Here is a 23902-nt window from a genome sequence, read left to right on the forward strand (position 1 = left end):
AGTGCACAGCCTATCGAGCGCAGGCTGATGCCATATCAGACAAACACGCCACTTCCTGCCGAAACGGGTGTGGCCCAACCTTACAAAAGGAGCTCGAAAAGGCTGACTCACCTGATTTATTTCATCGCCGAAGCGAACCAGAGTAATTTGTACGCACGGCAGAGAATGCAGTACTCGTTTCCTCTTCTAGAGAGAACCGAGTACGTTCTCTTACGAGAGTTCTCTTGTACTGCGTCTTAGCTAAGACGCTACGGGAACCCCATGTAAAACGCCGTGCGCGCAGGGATCACACACACCAATAAATACAAAATGCGGCAATACAACCATCACACAGTCGAGGCAAGGCCTGACCAATGTGGCAATGCGGGTCTTACGCAATACTGCCCATATAAAAGTCGGCAGCGCAAAACACTCACGAACTCAGAATTCCCATCAGGGCCCTGATTCGGCTATACCGACAGCAGCCTTGCTTGCAAGGCGGGAACCTCCAGGTTATAGAACCTGATAAATGCAGACGGCGAGGCCCAACCTGCCGCCATACATATATCCTGCAAGGAGATCCCAGTAGACCACGCCCACGATGAGGCAACGCCCCTTGTGGAGTGTGCTCTGACGCCCAGTGGGCACTGAAGGCCCCTGGAAGCGTAAGCTAACGCTATGGCGTCAACTATCTATCTGGATAGAGTCTATCTCGAAACAGCCATTCCCTTGGAACGTCCACTGAACGAGACAAACAGCTGCTCAGTCTGTCGAAAGACAGCGGAGCGAGACACATAAGCTCTTAAAACCCTAACAGGGCAAAGAAGACTCGAGTCTCCATCCTCTCCTGACACCGACAGGGCAGACAGGGCAATAACCTGAGCCCGAAACGGCGTGTTGAGGGACTTCGGCACATAACCGTGCCTAGGTTTGAGTATGACCCTTGAGTCATTAGGCCCAAACTTCAAGCACGACAGGCTCACCGAGAGCACGTGCAGGTCACCCACATGAATCACTGAAGCGAGAGCCAACAAGAATACTGTCTTGAACGACAGATGCTAATCGATTGGATAGGCTCAGAAGGGGGACCCTTCATGGCCTCCAAAACCGCCGCGAGGTCCCATATAGGGACTGACGGAGGTCTGGGAGGATTCAGCCTCCTAGCTCCTCTAAGGAAGCGGATGACCAAATCGTTCCTTCCTATTGACTGACCGAGCGCTGTTCAGAAAACGCTGCGATGGCTGCCACATAAACTTCGAGCGTGGATGGGGCTCTGCCCTTATCCAACAGCTCCTGTAGGAAGGAGAGAACCTCCGTCACCTCACAACTAAGGGGTGAACATCCCCGAGCCGTGCACCAGCTGGAGAACACCAACCACTTCGAGGCATACAGCCGCCGTGTCGACGGAGCTCTAGCCTGAGTGATGGTATTTAGCACTCCCACTGAGAGATCAGCGGGTAACCATTGAGCGCCCACACATGGAGGGACCACAACTCCGGTTGAGGGTGCCAAATCAAGCCCCTGGCCTGCGAGAGGAGGTCCCTCCTCAACGGCACTGGCCACGGGGCGATGTCTGCTAACTGCATCAAATCTGGGAACCATGGTTGGTTCTTCCAAAAAGGTGCTACAAGCAGTATTGAACATCTCGTTTCTCTCACCCGTTCCATCACCTGCGGAAGGAGGGAGACGGGAGGGAAAGCATAAAGCGGGCAGCACGGCCATCTCCGTGACAGCGCGCTTTCGTCCTTGGAAAAGAACGCGGGGCAGTGAGCATTTCGTGCGATGCGAAGGGGTCCACCTCCGCCCTGCCAAATCTCTCCCACAACAGCCGGACTGTTTGCGGGTGTAGAGACCATTTGCCCGTGGGAATGTTGCTTCTGGACAGCCTGTCTGGACCCAGATTCTGTAGCCCAGGCCCATGCATTGCCCTCAGCGAACGCACATTGCGCTGAGCCCAAACCAGGAGGCGTTCCGCCAGCCTGTACAGGTTTCGGGACCCGAGACCGCCCTGGCGATTTATGTAGGACACCACAGACATGTTGTCCGAATGGACTAAGACGTGGTGGCCCTTGATTTGGGGACAAAAGCGCATCAGCGCGTTCTCCACTGCCAGGATTTCCAGACAGTTGATATGATGGAGCTTTTCCCGTTCTGACCACAGGCCAAAGGACGGTCTGCCCTCGAACAGCGCTCCCCATCCCGAAGTGGAGGCGTCCGTCGACACCATCTTCACATTCGAGGATGTCCCCAGGCTTACACCTGATTGGTATCAGCTGTTTGCTGTCCAGGGTTTCAGGGCTGTGACACAGCCCTGATTGACCTTGAGACGCACTTGGCCAGACACCCACGCTCTGCGCGGCACCCGCGCCTTCAGCCAGAGCTGCAGGGGGCGCATGTGCTCCACGAGCTTCGCTCGTGATCGAGCCATAATCAGCCAGTCGTCCAAATAATTCAGCACTCGCATGCCTCTGAGAGGAGCGAGCACTGCATCCATGCACCTCGTAACGTACGAGGAGCCACGGACAAGCCGAACGGCAGGACTGTAAACTGGTATGCCTGGCCCTCGAAGGCGAATCTCAAATATCGCCTGTGACTTGACGCTATCTGTATTTGAAAATACACGTCCTTCAGATCTATTGACATGAACCAGCCCCCTCTGCGAATCTGCACGAGGAGCTTCCTGGTCGTAAGCATTCTGAAACTGCGTTTCATCAATGCCTTGTTCAGCTGTCTTAGATCCAGTATGGGCCTTTATAATGCCTAGCACCCAATCCGAAACCCCTGGAAGCGCTGACCATGCATCTGCATGAATGGCTAAGGGCTGGATGCGAAGCGCGCTCTGTTGACTGGGCAACGGCGGCGCTTGGGTGCACTGCACCATGGGCGTTACGCCTGTGGCATTCGAGTCGGGGGGCGCGCTGATCACAGCGGGCAGATCACTCGTCCTCGACCCCATCCCGGTGCTTAACCGATTGGGGGAGGGCTGAGCGGGTCCCGTGGGACTCGTGATGTCTGCGAGTAACTGTGGGCTGCAATGCACATTTACCACTTTCGACTCGCTGTCTGCCTGGGCAGAGCGTACGTGCACGGGTTTCGTTTTTATAGAAACCACGCGCCGTGTGTGAAATAGTGTATGTGGGCACTGAGGAGTGGACACGTTTACTATGTGGCGCGCGTGACCGATCTGAGTCGATCTTATGTGCGCGAGCCCTGTGTGCTGGGCTGTGCTCACATGTGGAGATGGGCACTGAGGAGTGGGCATCGTCACTACATTTATAGCACCATCGGCTGTGGCCGGACGAACGTGCACGGGTTTCGTTTTTACAGAAACCACATGACGCGCGTGACATAGTGATTGTGGGCACTGAGGAGTGGGCACGTTTACTATGTAGTGCGCGCGATCGACTTGAGTCGCTTTTATGAGCGCGAGCCCTGTGTGAAGGGCTGTGCTTACATGTGGAGATGGGCACTGAGCAGTGGGCATCGTCACTACATTTATAGCACCATCGGACGTGGCCGGACGAACGCACAAGGGTTTCGTTTTTACAGAAACCACATGACGCGTGTAACATAGTGATCGTGGGCACTGAGGAGTGGGCACGTTTACTATGTAGTGCGCGCGATCGACTTGAGTCGCTCTTATGGGCGCGAGCCCTGTGTGAAGGGCTGTGCTTACATGTGGAGATGGGCACTGAGCAGTGGGCATCGTCACTACATTTATAGCACCATCGGCCGTGGCCGGGACACCAGAAATTACACCTTTTCGGGAAATATCTGGGTAGCCGTGATAACGGTTTCTGTGTGCAGGCAAGCGGGCAACTGTACAGGCTTGTGCATTGCAAAAGACGCTGAAACAGTCACAATCCCTGGAACTGAAACAGCGGCGCACTTAGGTGAGAGTTCGGCCGCGGCGACTCATACACCGGCGCTTTCCTAGGATGGCTTCGGGGCTCCCGGCCTCACCGTAATCCTCTGCCGCGGTCCCCGCAGCGCGGGGCGATGGCCGGTAGAGCGAGAACGGGGGTCTCGAGCTGCGTTGCTGAAGCTGTTGTGATAACGGCTTTTGTGTGCAGGCAAGCGGGCAACTGTGCAGGCTTGCGCGTTGCAGAAAACGCTGAGACAGTCACAATTCCTGGAACTGAAACAGCGGCGCGCTTGGGTGAGAGCTCGGCCACAGCGGAACTCGTACACCTGCGCTTCGATGAAGCAGCCATCGTGAGTAGTGCAGACGCAGCGTCATGCAGCAGGCTTTAGATGGCAACACCGCTTTCGTCCGCCGTCCAGCAGAGGTCGCTATCGCCTTTTCCACCGGCGGAAGTGACTGGTAGTTCCTGTTTGTAGCATCATCCAGTGTGGAGAATGCTAGTTAGACAGGCGAACGAGTTCGCGCTGAATATGGAGCGTTCCGAGCCTTTGCCACCTCGCCCCGGCTCCTTCTCGATGTCAGCTCGTCTGCTGGGCTTCTGAGCAGAAGGCGCGAGATCCTCGGAGCTCGCCCAGCCCTCACTTAGCTTAGCTTAGCTTAGTCTTAGCTAAGACGCAGTACGAGAGAACTCTCGTAAGAGAACTACATTTGTGACTATGATTTGGCAACAGAAAGGGTTTTGTGGCCAGAGACTATCAATCATAGACAGTGCTGTTATGACACAACATCTCGAGGCTGACTTTACCACATTTGTGGGTTTAAAGTGGGGTGATAATGATTAGTGTTCAAACAGAAAAGGGAAGGACAGGACAAAAATGAGGCATAGTGCGCATTCTTACAATAATACATTTTTAAAATACACGGTTTAAATGTTAGCTTGATTCAACTCACATGATTTATTTTTGTTCAGTGTTTGCGGAGTTTATTTATTTTTTTTAATATTATCAGAAAACTGAACTACATCATAGTCTATTTAGTTCCGTTTCTAGAATATTGTGTCATTTGAACTTAAGCAACAGAAATGTTGACTAAGTGCTAATGCAGTTCCTGTGTATCATCTTAATGTGTCTAAATCATTAAAATTGGATGTTTTGATTCACTCATTTCTTGCTTTATTCAAAGTATCTGACGGCACAAAGACAGCCCTTCAGTTGAATATATGAAACAGGCTTTAAAGAAGAAACCCAGTGGAAGAGCGGAGTCAGTGAGCGAACTATACAAATATTGCTTAAACAGAAAAAATACAGAGATGGCCCATGCAGAGAAATGAAAAGGGAAGTTGGAGTTTCCGAAAAGTAAGCAAAAACACAGGAACCAAAGTATTAAGACCGTGTCCACTGCCACAATAAAACAGAGTTGTGTCATTAGTGAATGAGAACCATGAGGGACCACTTATATCTTTTCATTTTTATGTTTCATTTCAGTACAGGTGAGTTCAGATTGTTATTTATTACTTTATTTCTTTTTGGAAGGAATCAACATGAGATAGGAAGAATGTGCAGTTCTTTAAAACAACAATTTAAAAATAAAAACACCTGAAATGAAAACTGTTAAAACAATTTTAAAAATAAATTAAGCATTGAACCTTAATGGTGGTTAAAGAAAATTACATATTTTAGTTTGTATTTCTTTCTAAGATAGAACCATCTGTTCATGCCTGCAGTTCTTTGAATTGACTTTTCAATTCCAAAATGTTTCAACGGAAATGTTCTTTGGGCAAATGAGAAATCATGAAATGTAAATCTTGGTTGTTTTAGAATAAATCAGGAAGACAGCTTTCTCTTTTGCAAAGTAATGCATAAAAATTGTATTTGTACATTATATTATACATTTCAGTAAAGCCTATTGTAATGCTCTGGAACCTCTTTTGTTTGCAGGCTGTATTGTTTCAGATGTGAAGCAGACAATGGTAATAACAGGATACACCGGTGGATCAGCTGTGCTGCCCTGCTTCTGTGCTGACCCTCAGTCGACTGTCAGGACATTCACCTGGGACTATCAGCAGGGAAATCAATGGATTCAAGTGTTTCAAGATGAGAAATACAGCGGCAGACGTGTGCTGTTTGATGAACTTTCTCCAACAAATCTGTCTCTTCTCATTTCTGACCTCAGAATGAACGACCAGGGCTACTATAGATGTATGACTGAACCAAAAATCTTTACATATGTTAAATTAAATGTTAAAGGTAAGTGAAAATATGGAGCAGGTGACACATAATATCTTAGAATTTCACTTCGACTGACATTTGAGTTTCTCTTGTGCTTACTACAATGCAGGCCTTTTTTGGTTGCAACTATATTTACATATGAAATCTATATATGTTACACTGAAATCATTCTTGGATTTTTTTTTTACTTTCATTTAAACTGAAATATAATATAATATAAATATAATTTGTATGTTTTCAGGGTGTGATTTGGTTGATAACAGCAGGACAGTTGAAGTGACTAGATATTCAGGAGCGTCTGTGGTTCTGCCCTGTTCCTGCACTGAACTACTGGCTAAACCTGAACACATACAGTGGTCATATAACAACGAAAAAAATCTATATAAGGAAATGTACCCAAATGAACAGATTGAGAATTACAAGAACAGAATCAAACTGTTCGATCCAAACACTCCAGGAAATCTTTCTCTACACATATCAGCACTGACCACAGAGGACCGAGGGGACTATCGGTGTTTTGTCTCGTCTCAGCGAATAGTCTATGTCAGACTTTATGTACTTCATCGTGAAGGTAGAGTTCTTCTGTTTATTTCTGTTGTCAATTAACCATTGCTATTCTTTTTTTTTTTTTACGAATAATCGAAAATATTTAGAAGAATGATATCGACTTGTAGATTACATGCTTTTTTGTGTTATATTATCACTCAGGGCTTAATTTGTGCCGGAACAAGCCGGATCTGGATCCGGCACCTCCGAAATCCGATCCGGCACCTCATTTTGGCGGATCCCCCTCCTCCAGGGGCGGCGTTTCAGTATGGCAGACAGAGAATAGATATGTGCCGTGAAAAACTATCCAAAATTAATATCTCTATTATAATTCGTTATTATTGTTTTAAATCACAGGGTTTTAGAAATATTTAACCAAAGATGAGTATTTAAAGGAGCTTGTAAAACTTCGTAATGCGATTGGATCCTCAAGCTCTCGCGAAACCTTGTCACTACGCGCCAGGGGCGTCGGACTGGGGGGGTAAAGGGTACCGAGTACCCAGGGCCCGAGGCAGGGGGGGGGCCCTTAGACGTCAGTTTTCTATACATACATATACATGCACTAACATTTGTATAGCATTTATGTACAACTAAAAAAGTTCCTGTGCAAAACTAAACTTGTAGTTAGGCGCTGGTTTGGTATAAAAAAGTCATTTTCATGCTGTGCAGGGCCCCACACCCCTCTCGAATCAATGCAAATGGTACGACCCGCAGGCCAGGTGCTTCTGCTGCGGACCCGCGGTGATTGAATCAGTTGATGAGACAGGAGCTGGAGTGAGCCGTGAAGAGTCATGTCTCTCCTTAAGAAAGGAAAATCAGGGGCTCAAAAACGAAAAGAGAAGCAGAATAAAGAGAGAAGGGCAAATGAGGGCAAGCAGTTGCTCACAAATTTTTTTGAAAAGAGAGGTGAGCTCCAAATGCATCATCAAGCATTGACATTGTTTTAACATAAATATCTACTCCCGGTAGAATAGCATACATTTATGTTTGCATTTATGAATAATATACCAATACTTTATAGTATCACACCCTTCATAGCGAGCAAACAATGTTTCTGATTATTACATGGCTTGGCTGAATTCCAATGTAGAATGCGGTCTGTTATTTCTTGATAACAGACCGCTGCGAAGTATAACAGACCGTTGCCATGAAAAACAGCGCGTTGCTATGGACGCGGAACGGACTATTTTCTTTGGCGGAAGCAATACAATCGTTTTTAAATCAATAAACTCTTCTGCTGCAGTTCTCCCCACTCTCAGAGTCAGAAGTTTACATGAAAACACTGTATATTTCCCTCCATTGTCAAAATCTAACACCCGCGAAAACACAGATCGTTAGCGCCTATTTTACCGCATTGTTATGCAAATTAGCTCGCACACGCTCTTACATTAAGTACAGGATTGTTCTCGGTATAATAATGCACATCTTAATGATTGAAAAATGACTTATTTTAAAACATAATTCAAAGACTGAATGTCTAGTTTGGCGGTTAGTTTACCCTGTGATTCTATAGTCTAGTCTGCATTTATTTTAAACAGACAAATAATCATCAATTATCTTGTACTTAGCCTACACTTTAAAAAAAAGGTATTGTGACAATAAAGGATATTTTAGCAACCATTTGAAGCCATATATTTCAGTTTCAGAGTCAGACCCTGCAGCAGCAGGCCCCTCATCATGGCTAGGTGAAAGCAGTGACAGTGAGGTGGATGTGAGTGTGACAGTGAGACAAGGTGAGCTTTTTAACACTTAGTAATTAGTAATTAAGTGTTAAGAGGAAATAAGCAAAATTAGTACATTGTTATTGTACACATTTAAACTTTAAAGTGTAATTACTAATTACAGTTTAAAGTTTACAGTTTAAAGTTTAAATGTGTACAATAACAATGTACCCATTTTGTTTATTTCCTCTTGTAGCAGAGGCAGAAATAGAAGATGAGGTTGATATAAGTGATCAGAGGGAAAGTGAAGAATGTGATGAAGGTAGTCAGGAGCAGGAGGACAGAGCTGAAGAGGAAAGAGAAGAGAATGAGAGACTTAGGGATACTGGAGAGGGATTGTCAGAGGACCCAGGATTATGGCCAACAACTCTTACTGATAAGCACAGGAAAACTATTGTTCAAATGCTAGCAAAAAACTGGACTTTAAAGACCTGATCAGCAAATTTGCGCATACAAAGACCCGTCAATGGGCATTTAGTAAAAACTGACATTATTTAGTTTGTGTTTCAGACCAAAGTTTTTCTCATTTGGTATGGTCATTTTCAGAACTGCTTTACAGTATATTTGATTTAGTCCAGGTTTGGACCTGCTAGACCTTTTGTCATCTCAGTAAGTAGTACTTTCGACAATAAAACAAAAATATATTAATCAGAGTGTGGCCTATTTTGTTTACATTTTAAGTGTTTTTATGATAAAAATGCAATACCTTACCCATTGGTATCACTATGGTATTGGGGGCCCAGCAAGATGGTTTGTACCCAGGGCCCAAAATTTGGTGCTACGCCCCTGCTACGCGCCTCCACTCAGATTGACGCGCGCGCACAGCGTGGAGGAGACAGATCTCCGCTTATTCCCAAAGCAAGGATAAACAAATAACTGCTTGAATAGTACAGCATTTTATTTACTCAAACATTGTCTGTTAAGGCTATTGTTTGTGTGTGCCTGAAGACTGGAGAAGTAGGTTTTTTTCCATCTTGCCAAAATACTTTTGTACGTTTAAAATATCCTGCTGTGCATAAGTGCTTAATCATTTATATCATGATATTTATTAGTGTATTAAACAACAAGAAAAAACTAAGCGCCCATATAACAACAATAAACGTTATATCTAGGGATGGCGAAAACTAAAAAATTTCTTGACCGACCACCGAGCCTCATTAGCCGGTTGAAACCGGTTAACCGATTAGTTTAAAATATGGTACGCTATTTGAAATAACAGCCATTTCGAGCCGCGCCTGCAATTTCGCAACTCTGTCGCATCTCTTTGCCGCTCTGCCTCCCGCACACACACACACACACTGCCACTCACGTCACTTTTTTAAAATCCCCTACAGCGTGAAACATGAGTCCCGCAAACGCGGCGCCGAAGAGCTTGTTGTATGTAATCGTAGGACAAATGGCTCCTTAGTTTCAAATGGTTTGGGTACAAGGTGATCGCTTTGAAAATAAAGGCGTTTGTCTAAGCTCTAGAAAGCCCTCACTGCTTACAAAGTCAAGGGGCAGCATGTCTTTTTCAACCATTCCGCATATCTTTTGGGTAATAGTCTCTGAGCGCTGTTTGTCACATTTCCTACCTGCTAGCATAGATGACACGGTAGGTTGGCTTTCCGCCTTTTCTTTCTTTATAAAAGAGTGTGTCATGAAACGGTTTTATTTGTCAAAACCCATTAGACATCATATTGTTCGTATTTGGATGCTTAAACAAAAAAACTATGAAAAATAACTCGTATACTCGCAAGGCAGCTTTATACGCGCGAGCTTTGGATGTGACTGTGAGGGCATAATACAGCCTGTGGAGTGCGCGAGTACCAAATGGCTTAAAATACTTAAAGGTGTTCAACTTATACATTTTTGTGACAATACAACAATTACCTGATTAGTCAAGTGACAGTTCTGTCAGCTGTCCCGATCGAAACAGCGAGTGAGTCTTATATCGCAGCGTGCAGCAGGTCGCTACAGACAAGATGCGCTGATGAGAAGCGCGCTCCGAGAGAGTTCATGGATTCGAAGGCTGGTTTCGAATGACTGATTTAATCTAATAGTTTGTGTTGATTTATTTTATCATTCAAACCTATATTGAATAAATGCAGGAATTTCCCTCATTATAAACTTGAAAGCTGCGAGAATTATTAAAACCATGCGATATATATACACCCACAGAAATTTAGGACCTGATTAAATATAACTCTATAACACAGAGATTTGGAAAATACAATTCCACAACTTTTTCAAAAGTTTTTAGTCCTGGAAATTGTTGTTTTAAAATCGCATGGCATTTCCATGTTATTCATGGATATAAATGCAACGCTCTTTAAACAGTGACAGTGGCGGAGCCAGGAATTCTTCATAGGGGTGGCCAGGCAGGGGCCAGTAGTTAGCTACTTTGGGGTGGCACAAAAAACATAATTTTGCAAACAAACACGACACTTATCCAACCTTAAAATACTTTTTAAAGTATTGTATGTGCCCAAATTACAATGATGTATAATGTACAATAGCTAGCCTACAATGGCATTTTTTTATTAAAGTTTACCAAAATCCTGCGTCATAATCTTACTCACCCTCAAGTTGTTTAATAAAATAAAACTTAGGAAATTCACTTTGAAAACAGAATACATATCTCCCATTGATAATGAAAAGTTTAAAAAGGACAAGAAATTATTTACTGAAGTGAATTTTATTTCAAGTGCAAACTATGAAAATTCAGCAAGCTTACAAGCTGTAAAATATGACGAGAGCGCAACGGTTATTCACATCCATCTAACGTTAGCGTGTTTACATAGAAAAGTAAAGTTACTGTATATAAAATCGACTTAGAAGCTAGTAATTATATTGGTATGTTGAATCACATGAAATATTTCATGATTAAAACATATTTATATATTCAGAGATAAATAAACAGTTTTGAGCATCCAGCTAATATGAAGCTAGCTAAGTTAACGGCTCCCTACTTTACCTGTTTGTTACACAGGACGATGATAAAACTTCAGACACAAATAGTTGAACGGAACTAAGATAATAATTGATCTAACGCTCTGGAGTCTAACTTTTGACGCTCTAGCGGTTAATTAACAGAACTGCTTGCGTCTTGCGGAAGAACATTGTGGCCGGAGCTACTTCTCTCTGTTTATGTCTATGAAGAATCACAAAGGTACCGGGTTACTCCGCCGCGGTACCCCCGAAGCAATCTAAAATAGTCCGAATATAAACACTTATTATAGATGTACCCTAGCATGGGCGTAGGTTTAGGGGGGGGGACGCTAGGTACTAGTCCCTAACAATATTTTGAGATTACACATTTGTCCCCACCAATATTTAGCAAGCTCATTTGAACTGCTATTTGGATCTTTGCACTGCTATTTGGGTCGATTCTAACGGCCATGACGACGACAATACAAGAAACGCCCTTACCGTGATTTCATTTTACAGTATGATTCCCTTTCCTTCATTTTACAGTATATTAGTCATTTTATTGTAATTTATTTTATTTTAATAATAATAATATTTTAATATTTATATTTTACATTAATGCTATTGAATTTAACAAATTCCAAAAAAAGTGACTTGAGTCCATGTACATGGAATTTGTTAAATTCAATAGCATTAATGTAAAATATAAATATTAAAATATTATTATTGTTTATTGTGCTTTTTTGTCAAACAAAATATTTTATTAAACAAATCATCTAATTAAAACAAAACTAAGTTACAAAACAAAACAAATAAAATAAAAAAAAAATTCACAATCAAAAATACACTTCAAAACAGTTCCAAACTTCCACTCCTCCAATCACAGCAGATCACTGGTGTCAGGTGGCATCAATTCCTTTCTGCATATGGGAAGTAGAGAGAGAAACAGGGAGAAAGGGGAAAATAAATAAATAAAGAAAACAAAACAAAACAATTACATCCTTGGAGTAACACACTCACACAGCAAGTTCTACAGATTGTAGCACCAGCACCAGATTTGGTAGCACCGCACATGTGATATGAATTTTACATGTTTTGTCTCTAAGAAATGAACAGGTCCCCATTGACTTCCATAGTATTTAATTTTTTCATACCATAGAATTCAAAGGACTATTTGGTTACCAATATTGTTCAAAATATGATCTTTTATGTTCAACAGAATAAATAAATTCATTCAGGTTTGGAACAACATAAGAGTGAGTAAATTACATATTTTTTATTTCTTTAAAGCTTTCTCTTCTTTTGGGCAAAGGAATTACATGATTCTCGTAAAATTTGGAAAGATTGTCGAGTTTTTTAAATGCACATAATAGACAATAAGTAAGTGTACACTATGCAACTATTGCTTTACATTTTCCTATATTAAAATAGCAGAACTGTGATCCTTTCACCTAATTATCATTCTCACATTTCTCAATCTGTCTCCACCTTTCACTTTAAAAGGTTATATTATTTGCTTTTCTATTGGTGTGTAGTTCACAGTTATCTTTTTACCTTGATTTAATTTCTTAACAGAGCTTTTTCTTTAAATATTACTTGTACTTCTACTTATGGAGATTTTGTAGTCCACTGCCACCTATTATCCCAAGAGTGCCAGTCGAATCAACAAGTCCACTTGTCCAGAGCACTTACTACTGTGTAGAGGTTTGGGGGGATAGTAAAGCTATCGGGTCAAGAGTAGTGAGTGATTCTCTTTGTCTTTTGTTGTTTGATTGCAATGGCAAACAGCATCAGTATACTGTATATAGGCTACTGTTACTTTAAGACAGAATGCACAGATCCAAAATAATTACTTACATGCATCCAATTTTTTCCCTATTATTTACGTTCACTTAAGACATTATTGTGGACTATTCAATTTCTGGGCTTACGTGAATACTATTCAGGTCATGCATTTTGACACATACATATGTGTATTTGATCTGTAAAAGCACAGAACTGAAATGGGTGCTCGAATGTTGACAGACTGTGTGCTCACTCTTCGAATGAGTGTGCACAAAGTGCTGCCTGTCAGTATGCAAGTGCTAAATTGAGATATCTTGCATGGTTTATTCCAATTTTAATAACTTACATTTTTGCATTTTGCCTTTTTCTCATTTACCCACATTTCTTTATTGCTCAAATGCATCAGTAACTTTAAGCAGTCATAACACGCAATGCATTGACATGGATTTAACATTTCAGAAAGCAACAAGTGCAAATAAAATGTTAATCTTCTCTGTGGTTGCATTTTAAGACCTTTGAAACCTGGATTTAAGACATTTTGACGCTGATTAAGGCCTTATCTTTTCATTAACAAATTTAAGACATTAAGACTTTTAAAGGATCCACAGGCATATGGAGCCAAAAAAGTCTCAAAGATAAATGCACACACTACATTCACATATGCACACATAGGATTCATACATGCACACACATAATTCATAAATACACACACAGGATACACAAATGCGCACAAAATTCACAAATGCACACACAAAATTTAAAAAGCACAGAAGATTCACAAATGCATACAAAATTCAGAAATGCACACAAAATTCAGAAATACACACACAATTCAGAAATGCAAAAAACATTTACAAATGCGCTCAAGATTCACAAATGCACAGGACAAGATTTAGAAATGTATTTCTGATGCACACACACATATATCTTGATTTACAAACTGCTTGCGGTCTGTGAACTTCACTGCATTTGTGTGTGAATTTTGAGACTCCCCTGACTTGGCTCAACACACAAATGCCTTTTTTTAAACAGGGAATGATCTGCAACCAATCAGATATCTCCCTTGTTTTAGCCAATCACAAGAATGCACCCCACGTGGGGGATTGTTTACTTATAAGCCAATCAGCGAACGACTCACTTTCCTCAGCGAACAACTCACTTTCCTTACGCAGCGAACGACTCACTTTCCTCAGCGAACGATTCACTTTCCTCACGCAGTGAACGACTCACTTTCCTCAGCGAACTACTCACTTACCTCACGCAGCCGGCGACCCACTTTGCGCAGCCGGACACCCACTTTGCGCAGCCGGAGACCCACTTTTCGCAGTCGGAGAGTCACTTTCCTCTCGCAGCGGACCACTGACTCTCTCTTCATGTAAGGACCGAATATTATAATTAAAGTGACTTCTATATTGCATCCAAAAGAATATTTAGATATATTTAAATATTCAAAAAGGTGTAATTTTTTTTTTACTTTCATTAAAATATTTCAATAAAATGAAATAATTGCTTATTGCAAAATTATGAATCCATGGTTAACTTTTTTTCTGCAGTCACTGGGCTATATGTATTGAGACATTTTTAAATTTATATTTTGTAAAAAATAATAAAAAATAAACCTGAATTGTAATCTAAACATCTGTATTTTCATACAATTTCATAAATAAGTAGGCTATAATATGCTGCACCACAGGCATATCGCGCTGTGTGAACGCGTTCATGTGATTGGCTTACAAGTAAACAATCCCCCGTGGAGTGCGTTCTTGTGATTGGCTAAAACAAGGGAGATATCTGATTGGTTGCAGATCATTCCCTGTTTAAAAAAAGGCAGTGAAGTTCACAGACCGCAAGCAGTTTGTAAATCAAGATATATGTGTGTGTGCATCAGAAATACATTTCTGAATCTTGTCCTGTGCATTTGTGAATCTTGAGCGCATTTGTAAATGTTGTTTGCATTTCTGAATTGTGTGTGTATTTCTGAAGTTTGTGTGCATTTCTGAATTTTGTATGCATTTGTGAATCTTCTGTGCTTTTTAAATTTTGTGTGTGCATTTGTAAATTTTGTGCATCCTGTGTTTGTATTTATGAATCATGTGTGTGCATGTATGAATCCTGTGTGTGCATATGTGAATGTAGTGTGTGCATTTATCTTTATTGAGACTCTTTTGGCTCCATACAGGCACCCTGAGTACAGTAGGGACAAATATTTAATGGAACTGCAAAGATTGTGTACTGGTGTTTGGTGTTTGAATGATTGTGGTGGCCTGTCTGGGCCAAATTTTTGTCCCAGTCCAGCCCTGCATTAGAAACTTACCTAATTTGCAGTCTTCCATTCAAATTCCGTAAGCCTCTGCAGGAATGTTGCTACCCGGGAGTTGATGGCTGCAACTTTTCTCTGTACAGTTCCACCTGTCTTTCGGCTTTTACCGAATTTTGCTGTGCACTTTGTGCCCTCTTCAGGATTGATCCTGACAAAGAATCTAAAAACAAACACAGGTCTTAAATGTTCATATTAACACATACAGTAGTCATCTTTAAAAGCGGCCCTGTTCATTTATCAATTTTAATGACATGGAGGCAAAAGAACCACCCAAAACGAAATGACCCTAAATCATTTAATGCACAGCTAGCCATGGATAATCCAGCTTATACCATGGTCATTTGCCAGCACTGACAACTTAAAACTGTTGTTGCTGTTTGCAGAAAGTTCGCAATATTTGACCGGAAGGGACAAATTGACCCAACAACTAATCAATTAATAAAACATTTTGGTTTCTTATAATTTGGCTTTGGCTGCATTGCATGCCATTTTATTTATATTATTCTGAAATGAACGAAATGACTCGAAAAAGATTCTTTAATTTTGCTGAAGGAGACTCAAATATCCGAGTCAGTAAAATGATCCAAACTTTCCACTACTACACAGCGGTGTTTCGTTTATGAATTAATCTGCGTTTTCAAACAAATCTAGTGAGTCAATGACCCATTCAAAAAGACAGTCGCTTGCTTTGTTCCTGAATAAATCTGCCGTTTGAACGAACTGACTGAATGAATCATTCAGTGACAAAGACAGTGACTTGCTGTCCCCTACTGGCAGTTTTATTTTTATTTTTAAAGTATTTTTTCAGTTATTTAAATCATTTAATATTTCTATATTCAAAACCTTCTATTTAAAACATTAATCTCATAACATATTGTTATCATAAATTTAAATGCATTCATGCCCCTTCTGAGCCTCATTAAAGTCCCAGTGAACAGAAAGTTGCAAACAACTTTTCTCCAGTGTTGTGAAGTATTTCCATCTGAAACGGAATATTAAATAGAGGGCAGGGTTTTACTTTATTTTTTATTTAATTTTTATTAAGGTTAAATAAATAAAAAAAATTACCTAAGTGCTCCTAAAAAGAAATGTAAGTGTAAAGCCCTAAGTTATGCATTACAATATGTTAATGCATCTGAACTGATAGTCAAAACTTACTTACAAAGCCAAAGATCCTCAGTGCTTGTGGCTCTTAAAAGAGCCTTTGGGCTGTAGTTAGCTCCTGATGACACAGGGAAAAGAGAAAAAGAAGAAACATTATTTTTCGTCAATGATTCATGGGTAATGACTATATGAACATGTTAAATCACAGATCTGGGATCACTTACACAATCAGATGACAATCAACACTGAAAAAAGGGAGAAGAAAATCAGTTTTACCAATAATCAGCATAGAATATCTAAAATATTTTGCAATGAATATTTTTCAATTAATCTATTGGTCTGCCTTTACATTGCTTTAAAAGCGTTACTATTTTAACATGTCATATTTCTGTCACGTGCAGAGTGAATCGCACGGTGAACCAGACAGTTTGCAGCATTCAATTGGCTGTCGGTCCAATAAACCTCTTACATCGTGTCTAGACTTTGTTGATGAGAGGATTCGCGAGCCTGCATAATTCGGCACTGAATTAAAATGGCGTTATGAGCAGTGAGTAGATTCTGACTAACTTGAACACCTTTGATAGGTCATTGCGTTCAAGAGACCAGACAACTAACGTTATGTCTGTGAATGGCTACATTGATGCTCACCGCTGCAAAACGCGTTGTAAGATTAATTTGCCATTCACCAGAGAGTGAACACAAATAAGCACTAATATACACTGGAGCTGGAGCGCTTGCCAAATCTGTTGCGCCAATACATTATTTCAGTATCAATTGAGTGTGCTCTTGCTTGCGGTGGACTGGGGGAGAGAGACTGCGAGAGAGTGCGTTTGAGAACGTCACTTTAAATAGCCTAACGTCACACACATTTAACGGCATTCATTTAAATGACGAGTAAAATATACCATAACTGGTCTTAAAAAATACGGAAAACCATTGTTTGTGAAAATACTACATTGGGTCCATCTAAAAGCAGTCAGTCATCTGTATGACATAATGGGATATGAAAGCGGCAGTTTTTGAGGAAAACTAAAAGTTCCTTCAGACTGTCCTGTTAATAATAGCCTATTAGATTGTATTATTTCCTTTCTTCATAAATTTAGCTATATTTAATTGATATTGGTAATGGTTTACGTTGTAAAAGTAACTTATAAAATAAATTTGTTAAGTAAAAAGTACTTACCTCAGAAAAACTCGCAGCTGGCTTCTAGTAGCGATCCACTCTGACAGACGTCAGTTTTGCGCGCACTCGACACGTCACACAAACATCAGTTTACATTCTGCCAGGTTGTTGCGCGGGCTTTGCACGTGAGCAACAATTTAAAATTTGTGAGGTCTAAGCAAAGTTATTATTATTATTGTTATTATTATTGTTGTTATTTAAATATCACCACACACACCTGTGCTCTTATACCTGGCATGAAAATAAAACAAAAAATGCCTAATTTGCCTGTATGGGAACCAGCTGTCGATTACTATTATTATTAGGGCCCGAGCACCGATGGTGAGAGGACCCTATTGTTTCTGCTCCGTTTATTATTATTATTATTGTTGTTGTTGTTTTTTATTGGAGAAAATGCTACTATTAAAATTAACATCCAGTGTGTGAAATGAGAATAATTTTATGATTTTCATCTGCAGAACAAGACGGAAAAAACTATAAAACATTATCATATATTGACATTTTAATAGGCCTAAAACATTAATACAATATGCATATAGCCCTATGAGTAATACAAGTTGTGGACACAATGACAAAGGCAATTTGCATACAAAAAGGCATACAACTTAATTGTATGTATAGAAATCTGTCGTCTTCATTTACAGTAGCACTACTGCTTTTGCGTAAACAGTAAAGTACTGTAAATATACATAAGTTACTGTAAAATTCATACAAAATACCCACAATGCAGTGCATATTACAGTAGTTCACCGTAAATAATATAAATGGTATTTTACTGGGCTTTTTGCGGTAAGTTACTGTAAAATTACGGCAAAGTCTAACAGTGTGACTAGGCTTTCAAATGAAGATTCAACTGTGGAAAATAGTATTAACTGGTGATAGTATGTGTTACCCAGGATGATAGAATGCTACGTTAGCAAGTAACTGAATGTCAATAAGCCTGTAACGTTACCTTAAAGCCTGGTTCACACGGCAGGATAATTAGGCCGATTTTAGCCCCGATTCACCCCTTCCGACAATCTTAAGGATGCTCCGATTATCGTAAAATAATCTGATCAGATATTCCTGCCGTGTGTGGTGTGTTAAGACTGCTCTCCTCTGCTCGGTAGGACGTCGGGACCGCTCCGATCTCAAATCGGGGATATACAACATGTTGGATATATTTGGCCCGATTTCTTCTCGTGTGTGTGGTGTCCCCCGAGGACAAACGATCACGCAGCCTGTGGACTGTGGCGTGTAGCCAATCAGAAAGCAAGGTGATGAGGCGGCGAGGAAGTACCAGGAAACAAAATGAAAACAGCCGGCGGCATGGCGCACCAGAAAGTCCGGTGGACGTCGGAGATGGAGGACCAACTCATCGACCTGTGGTAACACCGTGAATGTTTGTCTCCACTTCTTTGACCATCGCCTTTTCTTGTTTTTCTTATTTTCGGTTAAAAACAAAGCACAAACTATGGCCACTGCATCCTCTTTGTCCGCCATGATTGTTTACTCTGAAGTCACGTTTGATCTCAAGGGATTTTGCGAGATTTCCCGTCTGACCAGGGAGTGCTTGGGAGTCAAATCGGTTCGTGTGTGATGTGTTGATTTTGCCGTGTGGCTGCACACCACACACTGTATGACCAAGACTGTTAGACCCGTGATTTTTTATCGCCGTGTGTGGGGTCTCTCAGGTTTGGAAAATCGGCCGACAATTTTAAAATCGTCCCGTGTGAACCAGGCTTAACTTAGAATCTTGCAGTCAACATAAACGTGAGTGTACTGGAGGGTAAATGGTGTTTATAATAGAAAAAGGTTATTATATTTATTTAGATTTGTTTCCTTGTTGCAGAGTATTTTTTGTTAGTGTAAATACTAATGTACATAATAATTTTTGTTAATAAAACGTTTGGTTGTTCAGCATTGCACAGTCTCAGGTGTTTTTTTTTTCTTTTGAGAGTGCATTTTTGAGATTATACAGTTAAGTTATACTAGCTCTTTAGGGACCGTATACAGGATGGTATATCGGGGTCAGGATACAATATAATGAGATGAAGTAGATTCACTTCTGTATTGTAATATTCTGTATTGCCAACAGTCTGAAATAAAAAAGGAAAATCACAATTAAATCACTGGTATCTTACAACAAAAGAATTCCGGGGGGGGGGGGGGGTGTTGGGGTATGGGGGTGTCCCCACCAAAGCTGAGACCAAACCTACGCCCATGTACCCTAGTGATTCAGGACAGGCTAAAAACACGGTTTGGAAAATGGATTCATGGTGTACTCGCTAATTATATACATTTTGTAAATCTTGATCACAAAAAAAGTTACGGACCGCAGCTCTGATTGGTTGTTTCTTACCGGGAGCGGTTGAATTTCTGCAAATGGCAATAGGACCACTGGGAGGAGCCAGTGGAGCTTGATTTTTTTCACAGATTATCTGTCTCATATTCTACTGTCAGGACATAATGAGAGGTTTCACAAATACATTTTTACAAAAGTTACCTACTTCAGCTTTAACGCGTATACTCGTTATGAGTCATTTTCTCCTGATAACCCCAAAAAGAACTTAAATTACACTTTCAGTTTTAATCGTAGGCTACAGATAAGAGCAATACATCAATCGAATCTGTTAAGGGTCTACTTTTTTGTATACAGACATAATAACAACGAAACTTTGTACACTTATAAAATAAAGATAACAAACAAGGTGTGCTGTCTGCAGCCTTTGTCTGCGCTGATCTTCATTTACAAACACGTCATTAAAATGAACTGTAACTCAGTGAATACTCAACGAAGAGACATGAGAGATATATCTATAGAAAGCCTGGCATGTCTACTTTTAAACAGTGCCGCCGAAAACTATTCTGTGATAAAGTAATCCATATGAAAACAACGCGATGTTCGTTTTTCACGTCTCCCTTCATTATATCTAATGTGACTCTGCCCCAGCGCTGAACGCGCTATTCAGATTCTAATGTTTCACTGAAGCGCGCGGCTTGAATACGCCCACACAGAAGAAAAAACTGTGTAACTCACCTGAAAAGATGTGTTTGTGTGCTCAAACAAGAGTTGAACCGAAGCGAAGCTTCGAAAAAGCGAAGCTTCACTCCTCGTCTCTCTCAGTCCTCGACTTTTTACAAATGCTGGAAAGAAACGCGTGCTACGGAAACTCTCACGATAGCGCATTTGCCTGTAAGCGACAAGTGATTCAACTGTCACGATAGTTTCGCAGTCCGAACGTAATTGTTTTGCCATGATCGATCGAGGTCATTTTGATCAAAATCTAAGAAACTATTATTATTATTTATAATAGATCGCAATTACGATCGGGGTGGCCAGTGGGGTGGCCGTGATTATTTCCATGGTGGCCAGCTCCGCCCCTGTCTTTAAATCACTTAAACTGGTCCACCAATGTGATTGCGCAAGTGTTCCGTTACCTCTTCCTCCTGTAATCACATGCCGGATCCGTAACCCCGCTTTGTTCCGGGACCTCGCAATTTACAAATTAAGCATTGCTTACACTTATTGTATTCTGAACAGAAAAAAACAACACATCAAACTTCACCACAAGCACAAGACTCCACTACTTCACAACTTAAACTGATTCCACAAGACCACACACCTCAATGTAAGTCACAGGCTTTGGTTAAAATAATCTTTTCTCATTTACTTTCAAGTGTTTGTTTTTTATTTTAAATTAATATGCAATATTAATAAACATATTTGTACTACATAAAAAAAACTCATATGTAAAGCCATTTCTGTTTCTCCACAGTTGTTTTCATTCTGCTGGGAGTGTTTTTCTCAGTGCTTTTGCTGGCATTACTGGCATTTATGTGCTGGAGATACAGAGGTACAGAACGTGAAATCATATAATCACACTTCTGATAACTATATGCAAACTAAATGTATATGTTGTGATGTTGTATTTTGTAGAAAGCAGAAATGCTAAAAAGGTGACCACTGATGGAGAAGAGCTAAAGAGAGAACAAGACATTCAGGTGAAAACAAACTTTCTGTTACTGTTGATTACGTAACACTGATGTGATGCTGTGTGTGCAGTCAGCCCATTTTTCCTCTCTCTCCAGGATGACGTGATGTACTCATCTGTAGTTCATATTAAAAGAGCATCTACACCAGCTCACACACACAGTGAGCCAGCAGAGCTCACAGAGTATGCTAGCATCAGTGTTAAGCACTAGAACAACAGCAGTGAGCACTGTAGAGATTAACACAGTTGTATCCTTTTGTTTTGAGCTTTCTGTAACTTCAACATGCATGAAAAGAAATCTGTTCATTGTTAGGAGGACATTTAAGTGACTTTAAATCACATTAAGAATGATTGTAAAGCAGGACCACACTGAGGAAGTTGTATTGCCTGTCGCTATTTTCAGAAATGCGAGCACTGACAGAAAAAAAAGTGTCATGAGTCATGTGCAAGCACTTTTGTTTGAAATTATCACAAAGCGACAAACGTTGCATTGAATTTGGTGGTTCAAATATTTAAGCTTTAAAATCAGCACAACATGATCGTTTTCATAGTGAGCTATTCATCCAAGTTTTTTTTGTTCAGAAAATGTAATGAAAACTTCGGTTATTTTGTCCACATAAACTCCATTTCTCACAATAGTCTGCAAACTCTCATTTGTTTGCCTCGAACCAAACAACTGATAGATTGAACCAAGTACTACCCTGCAATTATTTTTGTTTTTGGCAATCCATTTCACTCACGTGTCACAAAAAAAAAGAGACCTGTCGCAACATCTGTGAAATCGTTACTTTTTGAGTAAACTGCTTTGACAAATAGAGGACTTAAAAAATACACTGAACAACAAATAATAATGAGGAATTTGATGGTGTAACTTTATTGCATTAGCAAGTGCATGACTGATGAAAATGTATTTATGAATTCTAAGGAAGCATGTCAGTCCATGTCTGTGTGAGGGCAGCTGTTGAAAATGACTTTCTTTTCAAATGGGAGAATCTAAAAAGGAGCAATAATGATAAGTGGATTCAGAAGAGATACTCAAGTCTAAAGTGATGATACTGCCATTTTTATCTGCATGTACTGTAGCTTCTGTCCATCACATAACACAATGTTGGAAGCAATACTCAACTCACAACAGTATTCAAAAACATGTTTTATTATAGTTAATTCTTTATTTTATACCTCTCACATCTAACACACACTTTAATGAGTTTAAATGTTAAGTGATTGACTTTTGTTCTGCAGTGACTAATATGCCATTTACTGAATTGTTCAGTAAAATCTTTACTGAGATGAGTATCTGAAATAAACTTTTTATAGTATCAACTCTGAACATGCTTGATTCAAGCAGTGAAATGCTCCTTATGTGGGTGGATAAATCTAGTGTCAGCCTGGAAATGTAGCAACGAGACATCATGTGGTTTATGATGGAAGAGTGATCATAAAAAAAAAGAGAATTATGATCAAAATAAAACCTTTTAACAGGAGGTTTGGAATATTTCACTAATACAACAAATGAAGGCCATCTTGTTAGTTGTAAAGGCATCAAGACAACAACAGAGGGAAAAAAAAAATCTTCAAAATGAACCAATGTTTTACCTGGGCTTAAATCATATCAAAGGAATAAAAAAATCTATTAAATACAATTTTTGTGCTTTCATAATAATAATAATAATATTTAATCTACTATATGAAGCATAGAAATACACAAACACCATTTTCAAGTATACAAAACATGAAATATAACAAAATATTAAGTACAGCAGACAACTTCAGAACGAACATGACTTTTTTCTCTCTCGCTCATGTGAAATCAGGTAGTTTGTAATGTTATGGTATGGTAGCTCAAACAAAGACACAGGGTGAGTTGTGTATCATGTACGGTCCGGTACAATATTAGGAAACTAAACCAGAGAGGGAACAAACACATGTGCACAAAAGCATAGTGGCATTACCACTGTAAGATATCAGAGTCTCTGTGCTTTTACTAGAAGTGATTGTTTCTGTTCTGCTCAACAGTTTGTCTACTACCAAAAAGCCATAATGTTACTGCAAAGGAATATTAATAATATTTGATTAAAATGTCGGAGTGTAATCTTTTAAAAATAACAATATGCTAACCTTCATTCCCTCACTTAGTGTAGCTACAGCAAACCTTCACAAAAGCCATGTCAGCGTTTACACACACAACCATCAGAACATGAGACTACAGGCCAGTATGACTCAAAGCTGAAGTAGATATGGATGGTCTAACCAACCTTTGTTGGTTCATTCGGCTGTTCATTAGTAT

The 23902-nt window shown here is 40.4% G+C and overlaps 1 protein-coding gene across 1 annotated transcript; it reads left to right on the top strand.

Annotated features, from left to right (window-relative positions):
• Positions 1-5022: 5022 nt before the first annotated feature.
• LOC132092515 (uncharacterized) lies at positions 5023-22800 on the top strand. The gene is made up of 7 exons (XM_059498778.1): positions 5023-5333; positions 5782-6090; positions 6314-6643; positions 21165-21252; positions 21400-21477; positions 21561-21625; positions 21713-22800. The coding sequence occupies exons 1-4, from the start codon at positions 5276-5278 to the stop codon at positions 21221-21223; spliced, it is 756 nt and encodes a 251-aa protein (XP_059354761.1). The 5' UTR covers positions 5023-5275; the 3' UTR covers positions 21224-21252; positions 21400-21477; positions 21561-21625; positions 21713-22800.
• The last annotated feature ends 1102 nt before the right edge of the window (positions 22801-23902 follow it).

Source organism: Carassius carassius, chromosome 18, assembly GCF_963082965.1.
Source record: "Carassius carassius chromosome 18, fCarCar2.1, whole genome shotgun sequence".
In the NCBI taxonomy this organism is placed as follows: Eukaryota; Metazoa; Chordata; class Actinopteri; order Cypriniformes; family Cyprinidae; genus Carassius; species Carassius carassius.

What these genes read in the sequence shown, in the direction of transcription:
- LOC132092515 (XM_059498778.1), top strand. Translation starts at nt 5,276, where the DNA reads ATGAGAACCATGAGGGACCACTTATATCTTTTCATTTTTATGTTTCAT. An exon ending in TGTTAAATTAAATGTTAAAG is followed by an intron (nt 6,091 to 6,313) that starts GTAAGTGAAAAT and finishes GTATGTTTTCAG; the next exon opens with GGTGTGATTTGGTTGATAAC. An exon ending in TTATGTACTTCATCGTGAAG is followed by an intron (nt 6,644 to 21,164) that starts GTAGAGTTCTTC and finishes TATTCTGAACAG; the next exon opens with AAAAAAACAACACATCAAAC.